The sequence below is a fragment of the Diplotaxodon limnothrissa genome, linkage group LG10 (genome assembly GCF_057381915.1).
Source record: "Diplotaxodon limnothrissa isolate DT_005_m linkage group LG10, D_limnothrissa_male_GT1.1, whole genome shotgun sequence".
In the NCBI taxonomy this organism is placed as follows: domain Eukaryota; kingdom Metazoa; phylum Chordata; class Actinopteri; order Cichliformes; family Cichlidae; genus Diplotaxodon; species Diplotaxodon limnothrissa.
Window position 1 is genome coordinate 17,527,611 of NC_140605.1, and position 19,644 is coordinate 17,547,254.

Below are 19,644 nucleotides of genomic sequence, written 5' to 3' on the forward strand. Positions count from 1 at the left end.
CTCATCTGTCAAACACGGTGAAGGCAATGTTATGGCATGAACATGTATGGCTGTAAGTGGAAGTGTTACAGTGTCACTAGTGTTTTGACTGCTGACAGATGAAACAGGATGCATTTGGAGGTTTACAGAGGGCTATACTCTCTGCTCAGATTCAGGCAAATACTCCAAAACTTCACTATCCATTATACACTTTACCATGCACAGCCATAATAACCTAAACCTTTGAGAAACCAAAAAGTTTCTCAAAGAATAGAAATGGAATATTCCTCAAAGACCAAGTCATCTGATCTCAGCCCAACAGAGCATGCTTTTCAGTTATTGAAGAAAAAAAAAATACACGCAGGCAGCATTAAAGGCCTGTAAGTGAATTTGAGGAAACAACATTTGTTGACGTCCATGGGTTCTGGACTTCAAGTTTTCACTGGTTGCAAAGTGTTAAACACAAACCATTTAAAATAATTTAAAATGATGTTAGTTTGTCCAATGACCTCCTGAAAAGGCTGTTTATAACAACGACTTTAATTCATAAAGAGTTAATACTTTTAGTACTATCTGAATTAAGACTAAAATGTTGTGCTATTGTCCAAATGCTTACCTAAATACCTAACTGGGAAGGATTAGAGTTACAGGGGTCGCAGAAGGCAAATGACAATCAAAGGACAAAGGCAGTGAAACTGGCTTCTGGAGAAATGTTTTCACTGTTTCTATCAGTGTAGTTTGAGGCACCCTTCCCTTCAGCTAACCTGCACATTTGGGAATTGAGACATGCTCTCTGGATACAAAAGCATCTTGGCCCACACCTTTGTCAGGTTGCAATATGTCATTTACCCAAGAGAGACGGTCCTCCTGGATCTGGCACATATCTCTGAGCAGGAGATGTGTATGAAACTGCAAACCCATTGGGACATCAGCACCATCCACCCAGCTGATCAGGGCAGGGGAGAAGCTACTTAGCTCTAGGAAGACCAAGAGCAAGATCTCTCAGAGGGCAGAGCTGGGAGAAGAGCGCTGACTGGGTTAGGGTAAGCAGGAGAGGCCAGAAGCTCATGTGACCACATCATTACAACATCAACTTCTGGCTCGCCAGATGGAGACGGATACAATTAAGGGATGAAACACCCAATGAATGTAGCTTATATTTTTTAACATTTGGATTTTCTTTAGGGTTCAAATTTTATATACTAATTATACATGATTTATACAACATAAAAGCAGTGCACAGGACATACATTTTTCCACAGCATGTAGAACAAACAGTCGACCACTAGTCTTTCACATGAAAGCTTGTATATTGACAGAGAGAGTGGAGAAGAGGAATGCATCCTTTGCTATTTGTCTGCGAAGGTGCTGCAGCTGCATGCCATCCATTATAGACCATTAGTGCCGACAGCCCTGAATGTGTTCGTGGAGGACGGTGTTGTTGTCAACATCAAAGAGTGGCAGATTTGTATTCCACAATAACTACTGACGGAATACAATCACATTTTTTTTTTTGATCACTGAGCCCAAGTTTGTGATTCTCTCTACATCCAATTACAACCGCTGATGGCCTCAGGCTGAGAACAGCATCCATGCTGAGGTTCCCATGAATGCAGCCGTGACGTCAGATAACAGTAAACGGCCGTAACACCAAAGCTCCAAGACTCTGAGAAGAAAAGCGCAGAGTGCAGAAATGGAAAGCTAAGACAAAGCAAAGCTTGCACAGACAGAAGGTGCAAGATGCTTTATTCATTTTTATTATGGGTGGGAAACTGTGTATGGAGGCACACATGCTCTGTTTGTTCTGTGCAATTTTAATTTTTGATCCTTAATAAAAGATTCAATTAAAATAGTGCATCTTCAGTAGTTCACACAGACATCTACCACCTTTGGTCAACATTTTAATATAAACAGGTGGAGCAGCGGTGTTTACGCCTCTTCCTCTTAGGCTCTAATCTGTTAACATGTGTTGGGAAGCCTTTATTGCACTTATTGACATTATCTTTACATTTCACCATTAAAGCTCAAAACATAAGGTATGATCTGCCTGTCATGGACATTTTTCACCTCCTGGTTTTGCTATGAAACTGACTTTAATAATTAGTTAAGAACACAGATAATAGCAATGGCACTATACATGTTAAGTATCCAAATCTGACTATGGCACAGTCCGACCAGTGTCTTACCCAAACCTGCATTATAGTCAGCATTCACCTTTAAAAATGTGATACCACAGTGAAACTAAAAGGTATCTATTTAATCACTTTTCCTTTGTTCCCACAGAGAACAGAAGGCTTGAGTATTCAAAGCTCTGTCCAGCTCCACCAGGGTAACCCTACAGTAAGTTTGTTACCACACACAGCTGATGGCTTTGTGCTCCATCAATATGTTAGGTGAGCCTCACTAAAATTGCAAATATCACAGTAGATGACCACAGCATGCCAGCAAATTGTTTATATATGGTGACATGCACAGTGTGTGTGCAACTGGAGTCCAGCACATATCAAATTAGACTGCATACATACTGTAGCAGTTTTCCTGTGTTGCTTTGCGGAACCATTAAAAATGGCAGGAAAGGAAACGTGTATGTGAATGGATGGTAATTACATTTTTTTTTGTTTTACACTAGACACGTGTTTATTGTATGGACATACAGAGTCCATATAATAGCCAGGACTTTCAAACTACTCACTTTTAACCTGTCATGTTTGCACATTTTACTGCTTCCTTATATTTTTTCTTCGCCTCTCTTCTGCCCTTTTCTTTCCCTCTTTCCACTGACCCCCTCCTTCCTTCTACCTCCCTGTCCCTTCATCTATCCAGGGACAGTATGTATTAGTATGGAACCTTGGCAGGTGTTTGTTCATTCAAGTGACACAGTTTTATAATGAGAAAAGTGCAAATTTCAGAATATACATTCAGCCGCCTGTGTCTGGATGTGACTGTTCTCTTTTCCTTGTCAACAACCCATCTGGGGACTTGAATTTGTCTGTGCGAATGTGTGTGTGTGAGGGACTGATAGGGAAAAGCAAACAGAATGCAATGCCTATTGAATTGCTTAATGTATATTCTCTATCTCAGGCATTCCTCAGCCTCCATTACCCGTTATAGCTTTCGGTGGAATACTGGCTTTTTAAAATGTAAAATGTGCCATACTCTATAGAGTAATTGGCTTGTGGAGATTTTTCCTGTGACAGAAATGATTTTCTTTCATCAGTCTCTACCTGCCATGTCGAGTTCAGTGGGACACCCTCGCCAGCCCTACTTCATTAAGTCCTTGTGAGAAGCGGGTCAGCGAGGAGACAGCTCTTGCCCATAAACTCTACTGTATTTTGCAGAGGAATACATTTTCCCCAGCAGCTCGAGAGCGGGGTGTCTATAAGGTGCTACATATTTTTACAGCTATCCTTCAAAATGACTTTGCAAAGCATTTAAAAGAAAGTGGAAAAGGTCTGCAGTGTTGTATCCTTGTTTTTATAGTGTTAAAGGTTCCCTGCAAACAACTCTTAATTTTAGGCTGCAGTTTAAAAAATGGATTTCTTTTTCTAAAAAAGAAACGAGAGAGAGAGAAATTATTTCCTATTCCCAATTCTGCACTCCAGAACTTTCTCCTTAAAGACAGAAAGAATAAGCCTGACACTATAAGTGTGAGGTAATTATTCCCATTTGCCTCCAGTATCCTTCTCTACACACTGTGAATGATAAGTGGCTCTACTAATAAAGACAGTAATAACTGGATCTGTTGCCTCATTTGACAGTGCACTGTCTTTCTCACCTCAGCCTGTTTTACATCAGAACGAGCAGAAATGACATTTGTCTGACACCAGTTTCTCCAATCCACAGTGACAACTATACAGAACTTTTAATTACAATACCTGCATGCACGTCTAAGTGCACAGCAAACAAAAGCAGGGTTTTTCCCCCCTTTTTTTCAAATCAAACGCTGAATGTTACATTCAAACACAGACATGCGCAAAGTGAAATGACAAAGAGAGAAGACGCAGAATGCTCAAGGTCAGAGAAAAAGTTTGCCTGTTTCTTTCACAGGTGATAACTGCATCTGAAAGCTCTCATAAAATGCCTCCTTAATTCGTCTCCTTTATCCCACCAAGGCCTACATTCCATCTCCTTTTCCTTCTTTTTCTTCCTCTCATGTTTTATGGTCCTTGTCTTGGAGAAAGGGGACTTGTTAGGGATCTTTGGAGATTTACAGTCAAGTTTTTTTTCTATCAGAGAGAACACCGTACCAATCTTCAGCCCGATATGAAAGGATGTTTCATAGAGGTACTCTACCAGGGGGAAAAAAGACAGCTGTCTCAAAAGTTAAACTTTCTAGCTAAGATTAACTTTTGAGAGAAAGTTCTGCTATCTGTTTAATAAAAAGTCTGTCAGGCATTTCTTATTTTGTTATTTACTTTGGAAAACTTTTAAAAGCCTATCCCCCTAAATTGCTCAGGCACAGATACTCTGAATGCATCAAAGCTTTCATGGTTGCATACCGGGGAGGTGGAAGGCTTGACATTCCACATGCACACACGTATATATGGGCTTACAAGCACAGATACACACGCTCACACAACCACAAACAGCCAGCAAATTGATTCAGACAGCTGAATATTTGATATCTTAGGACCTGAATAGTTTCATATTCAGCAGTTTGGGGGCCTAAAAATGAGCAGTTGGCCCTTAGCTGTTCACCCATAACACTAATCTTAATGTTTAAACAGATTCAATCAATCTGCAAATAGCGCAGCATAGACAGAGTTGTCCACCACAGGTGCACTCAGCACTTGGTCATTTTTCAAGAACCATTAACAAACTATTGCTCATAGTTACATAAAAAAAAAAAGAAAATGCTAAAAAATAACCTCTGCAGCAAACAGATCTGAAAATTTTGCCCATTTTTAGAATGCAGTTTTTAATTTGACTGTTCTTCTAATATGCCAGCGCACATGCGCGGGACTCAGGTAGCTCCCCGAGTTCACACTGCGTTAGAAGTTACAAAGACAGCGTGACCTCTTAATGGTCAGTTTGCCTTTTAAGCAGAATGAGGCAAGACCAGAGTAATTGAAGAGCATGAAAAATGCTTTAAAATTTGCATTAATCTCTCAAAATCTAAGCATTAATAAAGCATTTAGCTGGAAAGATGTCAAACTAATTTCAGTGCCTATATATTCATAACAAATACCGTAATTGTCGGGCTATAAGCCGCTACTTTTTGCACAAGCTTTGAACCCTGCGGCTTTTAGTCAGGTGCGGCTTTTCTATGGATTTTCCATGATTTTTGTGATATCGTAAGACGATTTGTTTTGTTTGTTCCGCTGTTGTACGGCACTACGTTGCCTGGCGGAAGGATCGGGGTTCAAGAGTGGTATGTTAGTCACATGTCCGTCCGCCAGGCAACATAGTGCCGTACGAAGTAGCGCGAAAAACAAACTTCAAAGTAGCGCTACGCATTCAGCGGGAGTCGTGGATGACGAGCGGCGATAAACTTGCGAAAAGCAAGTTATGCCCAACTCCACCGGTGGATTCTGACAGCGTGGAAAAGTGCGAAAACATCCACGATCACCAACGGATTTTGAAGGGCTGGACTGCTGCATGATGGAGAGGAGGACACCGCCACGGCCCTTCTGAGGGTGTTCGACTCTGACACTGACAACGAGGATTTCTTTGGTTTTGAAAGTGACAACGAAGGAGAGAAGCGGAGAGTGGATGACGAAGCCATCCTGAGCCTGTTCGTTTCCGACATTGGAGAAGAGGACTTTGGTGGTTTTAGAGCGCAGGAAGAAGAGAAAGATGGTGAATGACTGACTTTTCTTCTTGTTAAAGCCGTGTCACTGCACCTGAGCCTAAAAGGTAGTCCGAATCTATTTTCTGGTGTGCTGTAGGTTACTGTTATGTACTACATGTGCAAATATGTACCCATAACTTGTTTTTCAAAATATTAATAAAAGGGGTGTGTCCCCAAACAGCCGTCTCTTTCCTGACAATTCCCTTTGTGCATATTCTCTTACATATGATGAGTCAACATTGAAACACCTGCGGCTTTTAGTCAGGTGCGGCTAATGTATGTACAAAACAGGATTTTCCCCTGATTTTAGCTTGTGCGGCTAATATTCAGGTGCGCTTTGTAGTCCGGGAAATACGGTACATATACAGAACAGCACTCATGAGGATTTGCTGAATCTGTAGCATTTACATGAAAAGAACGGCATTCAATGGTATTTTTATCTAAAAGATGTTTCTTTTAGATCTTTTTTCTGAGAACTATTATTGTAAAATCCATTTTTATCTTTTTCTACTGTAAACAGACCAACTCAATGGCTGAGTGTTCAGAGTGAATGCCACATGGGTGCAAATATCTTTAAGGATCTTTAAGAGTCCCTGGTTTGATTCACGCTGAACTCAGACCTTTACTGCATGTCAATCTGCTCGCTTTCCTCACATTTCCTGCCTCTGCCACATCTACTCAGTGAAGGTGAAAATGGCAAAAAAATTAAAATAAAAATCTTCTCATAGTGCAACACGATAGTTTCCCTGTACTTGTGCACGCTTATCTAGCTGGGAAACTATTTCAGGAACTAAACGAGCAAATATAAATGATGTCAGTTCCAGAATAAAGCGTACTATTTCTGACCCTGAAGAAATACTACACCACCACACAGCAAGGCATGTCACTATTTTTTCCTGGAGGTTGTCCAAAGACAACATGACCTAAACCCAAATATCAGACCACTAATTACATTACTGGAGAAATATGTGCAGAATCTTTTCTAGCCACAGAGCTCCCAGTACAAAGGCCTGCCGCTTTAGTATAATTTTGAACAGAACTATAATGTATTCAGCTCTGCCAAGTTTGTGCTGCAGGGAAACGCTTTATGATGCATGTAAAGACAGGTAAACCATGATCCTGCCATAGTCGGGAAGGTAGGGGTGGACAGATAATTAAAGAGAAGGGAAAAGAATCAAGGAAGTAGGTTGAAAATGAAAACCCACATGTGGGTGTTCAAAAAAGAAAGAAAGAAATGGTATGTAAAAGGGTTAGCGAATTACAGAAACCATGTTCAGTAAGTGATTTAAATGTCATACCATAGCGAGCGCTCACACATGATGAGTCCACTAAATAGGCTTGCAAATTTAGCCTGGAAAGTAATTATACATAGGCTCTTCCTAGTATGGGAATAACGAATATTTTGTAATTATGGGCCATTGCAGAATTTCTCCATCCAGGAAATAAAGCTATTATCAAGTCAACCAAAAGAGCAATTTGTAAGGAGATATTAGCCTCTTTTGAATCTTATAAAAGAGAGAATCCCTCTTGCCCAGCGCGCATCTCTCTCACTGTCAAAGCACAGCTTAAGTCCCTTAGTGGTAAGTGATGGAAAGGACAAAATTGGCTACATTCGGGACAATGACTTATTTGAAATTCAAACAACTCTTCACAGCCAGCACCTTTGAGAGGATGGGAGACAAGAGGAGTCTCTTTCATCTGACTAAATGTCTTAGAGGTGAATCTCAGCGCTGACATTAAACAACAACAGCCGAGAAACCGGCACCACTCAAAAGACTACGATGGAGTCAGTTGCTGCATTTGTCTTTCCAAAAGCAATATGTTTATGCTAATGCTCTGTGGCTGGGTTTAACCCCGGATGCAAGTGACGTTTTTTTGTGATTCGACATGTGGTCATGCAGGTGCGGTGCAAAGTCACCAGCCTGCTGCGCAGACGCGCATCAATACGGAAATCTGATATGATTCCTTCGGTGGAGAGTGGAGAGAAAACCACAATTCATCACAATGATATTTACGGTAGCTGACTTTGAAATAGACCTTTAACATTTAAAGAAGAATTGCGTTTACACGGAGTAAACCTGCAGGTTCAAACAAGGTAGATGCTGCATGGAAAATATCTTGTACATTAAGAGACGGAGGGAAAAATAGTTTTTTCAACCACTGTGACATAGCAAAGTATGCAAAAAGTTGCAGAGTTGGGGTTGTATTTTTGAGCAACTGTGTGCTTGCCCTAATCCCCATCTTCTTCTTCCCAACAGGCAGCAAGGAAAATTAATCTGAAACCTACTGTGCTCAAAGGTGTTTGCAGCTGAGACATCTTTCCTTTCACACACTGCCAGTGGCACTTTGGAAACACTCACCATCTCTGTGCTCCCATCAGCATGTGCATCTGAATTTGCCACGTTCAGCAAGACAACTCCCAAAGCACACATACACACACATACACAAATACAGACCCAAACCAAAACAGCAACACAGCTCTGGAGCCTTAGTAGTATCCCCCTGCTTTTCTGATAATAAGAAAGTCCTTGGCTGGTTTTTCATTTCCAATCTTAGAGCCTTGCATTGGAAATGCCATGAAATAGACCCCCAAGCCCGACCCCTGGTGTGATATGGAATAACCTGCGAAGAACATCACCTGTTGAATTTGATGTTCAATGCAGCTTTTTACCGCTGCTCTTTCTGAAAAAAGGCAGGTAAGTGAAAACGTGAATGACGGAAAATTGAAATGCTTTGCCCCATGCATGCATTCAGTTACCCTATGCAAAAATACATACAAACAACAACACAGAAAACACACACGCGTACAGTGCATGAACACCCAAACGGACAAGGAAGCCCAGTGGGCAGCGGGATAATGGAAAAAGACTGTGTAAATCCCATATGTGCTTAATCCAGACACTTACAAGAGAGTGTGATTCATACTCTATGACACTCAAATAATACAGCTGAGAGATGCGCAGGGCACAATCACTCCAGCAGGCATGAACCAACTAAATAAGGCCCATGAATCCTCTTTATGGGGACACTACTGAAGATGGTGTAAAAGGTCAGGAATAAACCCTCTGTACTTATTAGCCATTAAAACAATGGCAGTTTCCTGCCACACCTAGAGTTTGTGTATTCACGCAGGATATTGTGTTTGCGTGCGTCGGTGAATGTGTGAACAATAACAAGGGCTTGCATTTGTTTAATGGAGAAATGTCTGTGTGGGAATATGCAGCTCTCTGGTATATAAACTGTTATTTATACAAAGCTTCGATTCTTCTCTGCAGACACATCACTCCCAGGCTGTTTTCTCCCTGAAAGTGGGATGTGTTGATGAGATTGTTAAAGTCCTATATAACAAAACGCTAAACATTCTCTCCTCTGTTTGTACGCTGCAGCATATCCTCACAGTTGCAAAATTTTTACAAACCCATACATTTGAAGCATGAGTTTGATTAAGAGGGTATAAACACCTCTTATTATAAAAAAAAGTGTGAAATCTCTCCTATTCAACATTTTTAAATCATTAAACTGGATTTAAACACGCCCCTCGCCCACGCACTTTAAGTGAAGTCTGTACTTTTTGCTTGTCACTCTTTAGGCACTTCTCACAAAGATGTGGCTTTCATTGCTGATGCTTTTATGTGCTATGAAATTTCACTGTAGCTTCAAAGTGTTTTTGTTCGCTTCTGCGTTATACGACAGTCATTTGGGTCCGAGAACCCATTGTAATACCTGGGGAAAAATGTACCACTAAATAGCTAACTGGATACTCCAGCAAGGTATGCTCTGCTGATGAAGGCTATACCACAAAATGTGAAAATGAGTCTTTGAATATCAGCAACAACTTTATTGCTCTCACTTATACACAAGCCAACAATATTGCATCACTCCTAATATACTGTGTGCTGCAGACGCTAATGCTGGTACGAGCTAAGCACCAACAGAACGTGTGGGATGATCTTCCAACTTGACCAGAACATCAATTTAAACCTTTTAAGCACCGTTTTAAATTTAGATCGAGGGGTTATAGAAAATAAAAATGGATTTGATCCACCACATCATTTTTTTATTGGCGGTGGTTAATCTGATCGAAGGTTTGCACTGATCATGCTTGTGCTTGAAATGCCAGATAAGATGGATGAAAAATGCACTAGCCTGTTTTTACACCCCCACTTACCTTATTCAGTTATACTTTCCAATCATTCACCACAGACAACCGTTACAGTGAAGCAAAACCAACTGCAAACAAACTGACAGAGAAGCTAAAGCCCTTAAACTGCAAATGGCAGGTGGTAATCAGCACTGGTTATACTGTTCAAAATAGAGCTGGTCACATCTACTCTCACCACTGACGGCTTCTTTGTAGCGATGTGTGTCTATCTATGTGTGTAAGGATGAACAGTAACAAAGTAAAAGAGTAATAACAACGGCATACTATACATCCACAGAGGGAAGCTTTGCAAAAAACAGCATGAGAAGCAGCTGGGACACAAGTGTATCTGTTTCTCCTTACTATGAAAAAACGTGCTGCACAGACATGAAAACACAAACTCGAGAAATGTGGGACAGATGCTGAGACACAGCAGAGACAGACACACAGAAAAAGTACGATTTTTTGGTTTTTTTAGGTCAATCTCCAACCAACAAAAAAAAAAAGAAAAAGGATTCAATCCCGTTTTATGCATTCCTCTGCAAACCCAACATATACTTTTAAAGACCAGATCTGTCATGTGGTGGCTGTTGTCTGCTTCATCTCCAACTCACCCTTCTTGTCCCCAAAAAAGAGGGTCTGCTGTGCTGGGTTTGACCACTGGAGGGAGGTGTTGTCATTAAACTCCACACGGCAGGTCAGGTTCGCTATCCCACCCTCTGTCACAGTCACGTTCTGAACCAGAGGATACTGTCCGCTTATCCCTGCAAAACGACACAAACGAGAAACGTGTAAGAGGAGATGTGGATGCATCAGGTGGGGGACAGAGAAAGCTGCTGGGGCAGACAGAGTCAGACAGATGGCACATTTGCGATTGCTCAACTTGTACAGGTGCTTTGGTAATTAAATTCTCTTGATGAATTTCAATTCAGCACAAGGACAGCGATATAAAATAAGAAGCTCTGCAGGTAAACTGGGGAATTCGATTTTTATCCAGCTGTTTGATAAGGATGCTTGTAAAAATAAGTAAAATACTTTAATATCACTGGAGGAGTAAATCAGCTCTTCACTAGGGAAGAAAAGGGAAGAACAAAAATGTCTCGTGTGTTTGAAAAAAAGAAGAAGAAGCTTAACAGCCTAATTACAAAGCAAATGTTCAGGCAGACTGGCCAGTCACTACTGTGTGCTAAATTGGACCCTAACATTGAACACACAGGAGGCATTTAGCCCGCGGTACCAACCCTGAAACCTTAGCTACACAGGGAAGACCAATTAAAAACTGTTCTCTGTGGACTCGTGTGCATGCATGGATGTTAATTTGTGTTAAGCCTGCATCCAAAGAGAGAATCGCAGAGCTCAACTGAGTGATATCATTCTGGGTGACCTCTAAGCTGAATAGAGGGAGTTTTCAGGACCACGGACAGGTCACTTCTGGAGCCAGTTCATCAATAGCCGCCTGCCAGTTTTCAGAACTCTGGACAGCTCACACTGTTGCTCGTGTGGGTCTACATGCGTGTTTGGGTACGCTTTAGTGTGAAGGCTGAGGGAGCAAGTAAGCAAGTAAATAATAATAACCATAAATCTATCCCTGTCCCCATCCCCGGAGGACAGATTTTAAAGACTGTGTGAATGAAGGCTTAGGTAAGAAAGATTATTCATCCCCAGCTAACTCTCACGTCTTAAACCGCCATTCCTCCCCAGGCAAGGATTAGGAAACACAGAAGAAAAGAAAAACATATATAAGGCGAAAAAAATATTTCAAATTTGTGAGATTTTAAACGCCACGATATCCACTGAACGCTGCTAATTGAGTTTTCTTACACAAGTTAATTATTGCACAGGTAGCATAAACAAACCCGCAGACGGTGTTTTGTCTTCTGGGCGAGCAGACGAGGCAGGGGAAAGAGAGGAAGCGACAGGTAAGTCATGGAGCACGGGTCATTTCCAGTGTTGATTAAGGCCTCCCGAGGTTAATCATGCGTGTGAGAGATAGAGCGGGAAGAGGAGGGAAACGAAGGAAAAATGGATGTGAGCTATGGGAGGCTAGGAATATGTTTTATTCATGAAAGTTTTGCATGAGGCATGATCTGCCAGCGATTTACCGTTCTGCTGCGCCTGCCCTCACTCTCTTTATTACTCCTTCTCTTTAAATCACTTACTTTTTCTCATTTTTTTCGCTCACGCAGTGGAGCGACATGCGGCCCAGTGTGATACATTTTGTTTCCTTTGTGGTGGCCACAAAGAGAAGTTAATGGTTAACCGCCATACCCGATGGTACCAATGATGTTTTGTGAGTGAGATTTTGCAAAATATAATTTTAGTTCATTACCGCAGCAGATGTGTCTGGGGAGCCGCTTGCTTGTTGTGTTGCCAACTCTTCACTTATATCTTAAAATATAATAGACGAGTTTGTTTTCCAAATTATCTGCTTATGACAAACAAGGAAGAATTGAGTGATTTAATGAGTATGGCAAAATGCCACGTATGTCTTGGGGGAAAATGAGCGTTTCCAAAATGTGGCTCGCTCATTCAGATTTTCACTAAAGACTTACGGAGTAACCAAATGCAAAAGTATCACAGCATCAGATTGTAATATCAGAAAATGATCAACTATATATATATGTATATATAAATATATATGTGTGTGTGTGTGTGTGTGTGTGTGTAAAAAGATACATAGTCACTGTGCTATGATTCTAATACATTTTGACTACGATTCAAAAAGATCAAACTTTCTTCACTGGTTTTGGGCTCCAAATTTTTAAGTCTTACCAGCGGAATCTGATCGATATGTGAAAATCACTTGTTTTCTTTAAATTCAAACATTTATCCGTTTGTAAAATCACACATTTAAAAACGTTTACACCAGTGCACATGGCTAACTTACGCCCGCTCAATCACATCTCAAAATATAACACCCCATGATCCAGTGTGACTCTTCATCTAATACATTTGAATGCCCACATCGCTCTCTTATCACACCTTTAAAATGCTAGTTTGCAGCTTTGCCTCGTACTGACTGAGCTGATCCTGTTGGAATTTGATAAAACTATTTTTTAACAACAGCTACTTCAACAAGGAAACAGATGGATACCCTGGCTAATTACTCGGCATTGCGTTAGCACTATGTTGTAGATATGTTGTGTAACACACCTCATTTTATTTTGTTTTGAATGTAGCTTTATTCAAATCTGTATGCAGTTTAAACTGATATGGGTGTTTGCATAGCGTATTGATACGAAACAAAATAAGAGCTGTAGTTTTCTGCTACGAAGTGCAGCATTGTGTGAGAGGGAAACGTCAGCCTGCTGCAGGTCAACATGGAATGACGTAAAGCCTGCCACATACCATAACATTTTCACCATAAGTTGGTTTGCAGTTCCTTTTCAGAATTAGATATGTGTAAAGCTATTTGGTCAGTGACTGACTGGTAGCAGAGGCACACTGGTCTATCAGGCCGATGTAAAGATATTTATGCCATAGGTTTACTTTGGCTAGACACACTAAACTATTAGCTTTTACATTTCATCTCTCCTCTTCTTTCCTTTCCTCTCCTACACAGATCTACAATAGTCCGGGGATCCCTCTGTCTATGCTTTGCGTCAGTGTCTGGTGCTACACTTCCATTGGGACTGAAAGGGCCAAAGGGGCCACAATGATGGTTATATTAGAACAGCGTAGTGTTCTTTGCGCCTAATTGGCCAGTGGAGTAGGTTCTTCCATTCTCCCCTCTGGCCAGCCAGACCTGATTTAAATGTATCTCCTGAGGGAAGGAGGCAGCTGTTCTCTCCTGATTTCCATGTCTAAATTTAGGCCTTTTCCTCACTTCAACTCCACTCTTTCTCCTACTTTCAGTTTCTTGCTCTGTCTTTTCCAGTTCACATCCATTCCACTCAATTCCCTCCACCCTCTCTGTCACGTTTTTTCCTCTAGTTGATCCCTGAAGGGTGGCATTTCCACTTGCTTTGTCTCTCATTTTCATATTCTCTCTGTCTCCTGCTGCTCCCTAGTCTTTAAAGTTTATCTTGATCCTACCTCTTTTCTGTTGCTCAATTGTGCTCTATCTGTCACGGCGAATGGGGTCATTTTAATTGCCCTCCACCTTGACTGACATGCTAAGGCTAAGACAGGTCAACAATCCTCTCATCTACATGACATTATAAAGTAATGACATTATGAAATTAGCTCTGCTTTATTTAGCTCGAATTAGATCATTTACTATACTGTGCTAAAGTTTCAGACACTTTAGCTGTAGATTCTTATCCATCACAAATTACCATAAAGGCGGGCTCTGATTGGCTCTTAATTCATTCTGCAGCATCAAAAGAACCCTGCATGCACACACGAAGCTGCTGTAACTTCAGTGACAGGAGGAACTAATGCTATAGCCCCCACACAGCTCCCACTTTACTTTTAGTGCCTAAACATGAAAGGCATTATAGAAAAATGCACGGGCCAATTCAGCCGCTTCTTGCCCAAGCAAATGACTGGACAAATAACACTGATACGAATATAAGAGTATCCTGGGTGCTTCCTGTCTGCTCCCCCACATGACCTTTCAAGCAAGAGCAGCCGAGTCTACTAACCTTTCTTATTTAGGCATTCAAGAAGCAGAGAAAAAGAGAGAGATGCAGCAGACAGATGGACAGCCTGGAGCTACTGACCTTTATACCAGGACTGGAGCTCAACTGAGCTGTAGAGCTGTGATGTATGGCCGAGAATACAGGATTACAGGACGGGAAGAGGCAGGCCACAGTTTTGATTAGCTGAGTCACCCTTTAAGCCAGTCAAGCACAAGTGATAATTGCAGGCTTGGGATCATGCTTAAAATTTAAAGGACAATTCCAGATTAGTAGAGCATGCCCATAATTTGTGTGGGTTATGAAAAGTAAGATGTGAGAACTGGCAAGGAGCTAAGAGTTAGCTTGTTAAGTCTGGCTATTATCTACCACGTTAAATACAATAATAAATATGTGTATACATTTTTCTGCTTGCCTTTGTTTCCTTGTCCACACAAGTTAGGTTAATCTCTGGGTTTGTTTAAAACTTTAATTTTATTTCCAGCGCTGGGAAAAGAGAAGTTCTAATACTGAGTGGGAGCTCTTGTGGAGGAGGCACAATGTTATTACCGCAAGTAAGAACAATAGTCAAAAGCACAAAAATAAAACCCACAATGTAACACAGTAGAACTGCATTTAAACTGTTAAGCTCAGAGCAATTAATCATTTGAACCTGAACTAGATCTGCAGGGCCTTAGAGAAGAATTTCCCATTATCGCTATACGTTATAATAGAAGAATAAATGTATTATGAGCACTTGCTGATGTTTTTCCAATAATCCTGTGTTAAAAAATGTGCATTTGAAACCGCATCGAAGGTTTAGCCACCCTGCAAAGCATATTCTCAGATGCTCTGACACTATAAAGCGTGGCCTTTAAGTGGCTCACTGTTAAAAAAGGCATCCCACTAAGAAGATAACGAATGAGAGGCAAAAGATTACATAGGACATGACAGCTTTGCCATGACCAGTTAGTGTCTATAAGGTTACACAGGTGGCTACGCAGCTGGGTACACAAGGTTTTCAGAGTGATTCGCAAAGTGTCAGGCAGCAGGGTGGCCTGGTGATTGGAGAGAAGGTACAAGGTCAACAGTTTTATCATCTCAAGAGCTGGTGTGAATTCATCAGCCAGGGACGTATCCTGTCACAGCGTCCTTGAGAATAAAAACTCTCCAACCTCTTCACTTGTTTAAAGCATCAGAAAAAATATTAAACACGCAACTGGAAAAAAATAAACATAAAAATACGAATACGCTGTCATCTCCAGGAAGGAAAGGCTAGGGCTGATCACATGAAGCACAAAATGTGGTTAGTAACTTCCTGGAACAGAAGTTAACATGTCAGAGAAGAGCATCATCACTCACTGCCCTCACTCTGGGACTCTCCCTCCAACTGCGACAATTTTCACACACGCTTTTCTCAAGAACACGCTGCGTACACGGGGTTGTCTCTTTTCTCTTTTGCGGTGAACTTTTTCACGCCTTCTATCAACATCCATCCTAAATCAATGTTGCATCTCCAATGTGATTTATCAACATTTCATAACACTATTACGCCCGGCATAAAAAGCCAGCCTTTAGCGTTCACTATAAAATGAAATGGCATGTTCCTGTGGGAAAAAAAGGGTAATTACCACTGCGACAAAAAGTATATAGCAGCTTTTAAGAACAAGAGTATGAGTGGAGTCTAAAGCACCATATGTAATTTATCTTTTGAATATCTTGAAAAGAGAAGACAAAGTGAAATCTCCGGCAATAAAAACACAATTGAATGCATTTAGACTGGTATTGCTTGAAAAGGGAGGCACAGTTAGATTTAAAGCACTTTCACTGCTGCCAAAACGCTCATAAGTGGAAATATTTAAAATCTGCCTTCCATTTTTCTCCCTGTGTGCATTTATCTATTAAAACCTTGTATAGTTGGTGAAGACTTCACACAGTTCTAATTGTTGTTATCATCTTTACACCTCTTCCTCTTTCAGTTGTGTTTTGGGGCTAACCTTTCTTTTTCTAATGTATAATCCAAACTTCAGTTAACTAATACCTGACAATAAATATTTATACAGTTGACATATCATACATTCTATTATTCTATATCTAAGTTTAGTAATCTTTATTAAAATAAGTAAGACCACTAGTAAGGTGTTGTTTTATCAGGTTCTCCAAAGATATTCCCTTAAGAAGCACCCACACTCATTGCCCATCACTTTGTAGCTGATTGTCAGTTACTAGCAGATATTGTAGGGTCTGGTTGCCTAAGTTACATAGTTACTAATCAGTGGTTTTCTTCATTTTTATTTTTAATTGCTGGTTGAGAAGCTCAGGACCTGCCCGCCTTGTGTCACCACAAGTTATATCTCCTGCCGTCACCTGAAGTCGCTGTATGTCACTGACTTTTTGTGGCTCCTGGGCAGCCTGTTGCTGCTTGTCGCTTCCTGTGTGGATTTGGCTTTTATTTAGGTGATGATGGCAGTGGAGAGTGCTGTCGGACATCTCAGTTCGATGTTTCTTATAGGTGATCCCTTGTGACCTACAGATCATATCATTTTCATCCTTAAGAGATCATTCCCATCTGGATTGAAATGTTTCACTACAGCGCCAAGGTAATCACTTCGAACTGCCATAGTTCCCTCTAAGAGGGCAAGTGATCCCACACAGTGCCATCATTATGCCCCTCACAGCATAACAGAGCCACCTGATCCCCTCTCTGTAGGGGTCTACAGTTCAGGTGTTTACTTTAATCAGTCACCTGTCCATATATGAACGATATTGTTATGCAAATGGTCATAAATTGGGTTATAGTGGTTCTCTCTGTTTTCATTCTTATAACTGAATAAACATTCACTTTTCAGCTTTGTTCTTTTTCTCTTGGCAAATGAGGCGTATGTAAATTGCGCTTGCAAGCGAGCATGCCCGCGTGTGAGTATTTCTAATTTGAGCTTGCTCTTTTGACAATGATAAGTTTCTTGCTGTGAGCAAATTGAATGCAACCCCTGCAGAGGGTGGAGCTACCTTTGTATTCAGCACGAGCATACAATTACCTCAGGACAGTCATTTTTGATCTGGAGATATGAAATTAATTATTCGGCACCAGAGAGGCTGGCTACGGCAGTGCTGTTGTCATTTACATACAGTAATTAGACTGGGCAGCTGTTGGTGCTGCCGTTGCAAACTTGACATCCAACTTGGCCCTTGGAGTCAGATCAACAAAATATCACCTACTTCTCCATGGTGCTGTTAGGTGTTGTTTAAGAGCAGCGTTACAGAGAGAGTCCAGGTTTGTTTGTGTATGTTTTTTCCGTTTCCACTGAGTGGATAATGTTAACACATGCTGTTCATGTAAGGACAATAATAACATTTAATATGATATAAGGGCAAACACAGAAGAAGAAGTGGTGTTCCTCGAGTTTACAAAGCACTACGAGAAACAAACATGCCAGCTCACGTATCTCCTCTTGACTTTTTTGTTGCTGTTTTTGATGACAAAGACCTGCCACAGCCGAACTTTTCTGCGATGCCACTTTTCAGGAGCCAAACCTACACATCAAAATTTATAAAAGCCCACAACCCAAATTCAAATTGGTGACCAGACATGTTTCCAGACACTTCTACCATTTGCCCAGTATTTTCTGCCCTTGATTCAGCCACATCAATTTAAAGGGCAGAGATATAAACCTCTGCCCATTCTCAGCATGTTAGCTGCCTGAGTTCAAGCTTGCTCAGTCCAGAATGGCCAGGGATCTCACTATCCTTTCTGAGCCAAGGTCAGACATCTCACAGTTTTATGACGGAGGTAAACCAGGCCTTCATAAATACTTCATACAGTGCTTTCTTCCAGCTAGCAAAAGCAAACAAGCAAGAAGAAGAAGAAGATGAAGCTGAGAGCAAAAGACAATTAGGAAAGGATATAAGCACATATTTTGACATGCAAAAAAGAAAGGAGAAAAAAGGAAACAACTGAGGCGAGAGCAGAAACAAAGGAACAATATCTTAAATGTTTCCTTCTAGCCATGAAAGAGCCAGTTCTTGCACAGCTAAATTCTCTGAACTGTCAAGTAGAAACTTTGGAAACATTCAAAAATTATGCAGTCCTGATTTATACATAAAATATAAGCAGGTACTATTAAATACATATCTTTGTGTACCCTCTTTGTGCTATACATACTGCTGTGTGCTTTAGATGTAATAGTAATAGGTGCAATATCCACCGAATTTTATCTTCACTTTAGTGTTTTTCAGAATAGCAAGATCACAGCTTCATCTATTGAATTATTCACTTTATAAGGCCATGAAGGCAAAGCTTTGGCTAGATTTCTTCTTGAATATAAGGACAAGCAATATTAGCAGGCATCCACACGTTTACTGGCTTAGTAGGTCATTCAAATTAAATATCATAAAAGCATAAGGGCAGGGAAATCTAATTTATTGTGTTTTCTTGCAAAATGATGTGGAGGAAGAGTGTACTTGACTTCATCTTCTTTTTTTATCACAGGAAGGATTTCATCTCTTATGCTTTCATACAGGGTGAGAGCAGGATAATCGCAGGCTAGGGTGGCATTCATGAGGGAAATCAAACTAATCACTGCTGCCACCAAAAATCCCCAAATTCCCCAAATCAACATGACACAGTGTGATTTTCTAATGTGTAGTGATGTGTTGACAGATTCTGTTCATTTAAGAAGGATCTGGGGAAATGCTTGTCACCCCAGGGGGACCTGCAAGATTCAGTGGGCAGAAAGTACTAATTTAAAAAAAAAGAAAGAAAAAAAGAAACAGCTCTCATCATTTGGTTGGTGTCAGACTTACTTTGCCACAAAGCACTTTTGCCACAGCTATGAGTCAGTCACAATGACAGGGCTGATACTAGCTGCAGTAAAAGTTACATGTTTTTCATTTTCACTGAAATCACTCCAATTGACGATTACCGGTCTTACAAATCAACAGTTCAGATTATGTCGTGGTGGTTGAGGAGAGGAAGGATAGATGGGAAGTTAACATTTTTGACACGTGGAGAAGAGTGCATCCCCATGGACGTAAGGTTTCCATACAGTCTTACCTTGCATAAAACCTCCAAATTTGATCAAACTTTCCCGTCTGTTTCACACTATTTGAAAACCTTAAATCTCATAACTTAATCCAGTTATTATTATTGTGAAATGCACTAACTGAATTTTTTA

At 40.7% G+C, this 19,644-nt stretch overlaps 1 protein-coding gene across 1 annotated transcript in view; it reads right to left on the reverse strand.

Moving 5' to 3' along the window:
* The window catches only part of cadm2a (cell adhesion molecule 2a), a 229,894-nt gene that overhangs the window by 42,332 nt on the left and 167,918 nt on the right, over positions 1 to 19,644 (reverse strand). The window contains exon 2 of the mRNA XM_085364512.1: positions 10,526 to 10,675. Coding sequence (XP_085220638.1) covers positions 10,526 to 10,675 — 150 coding nt within the window. The remainder of the gene's footprint in view (positions 1 to 10,525; positions 10,676 to 19,644) is intronic.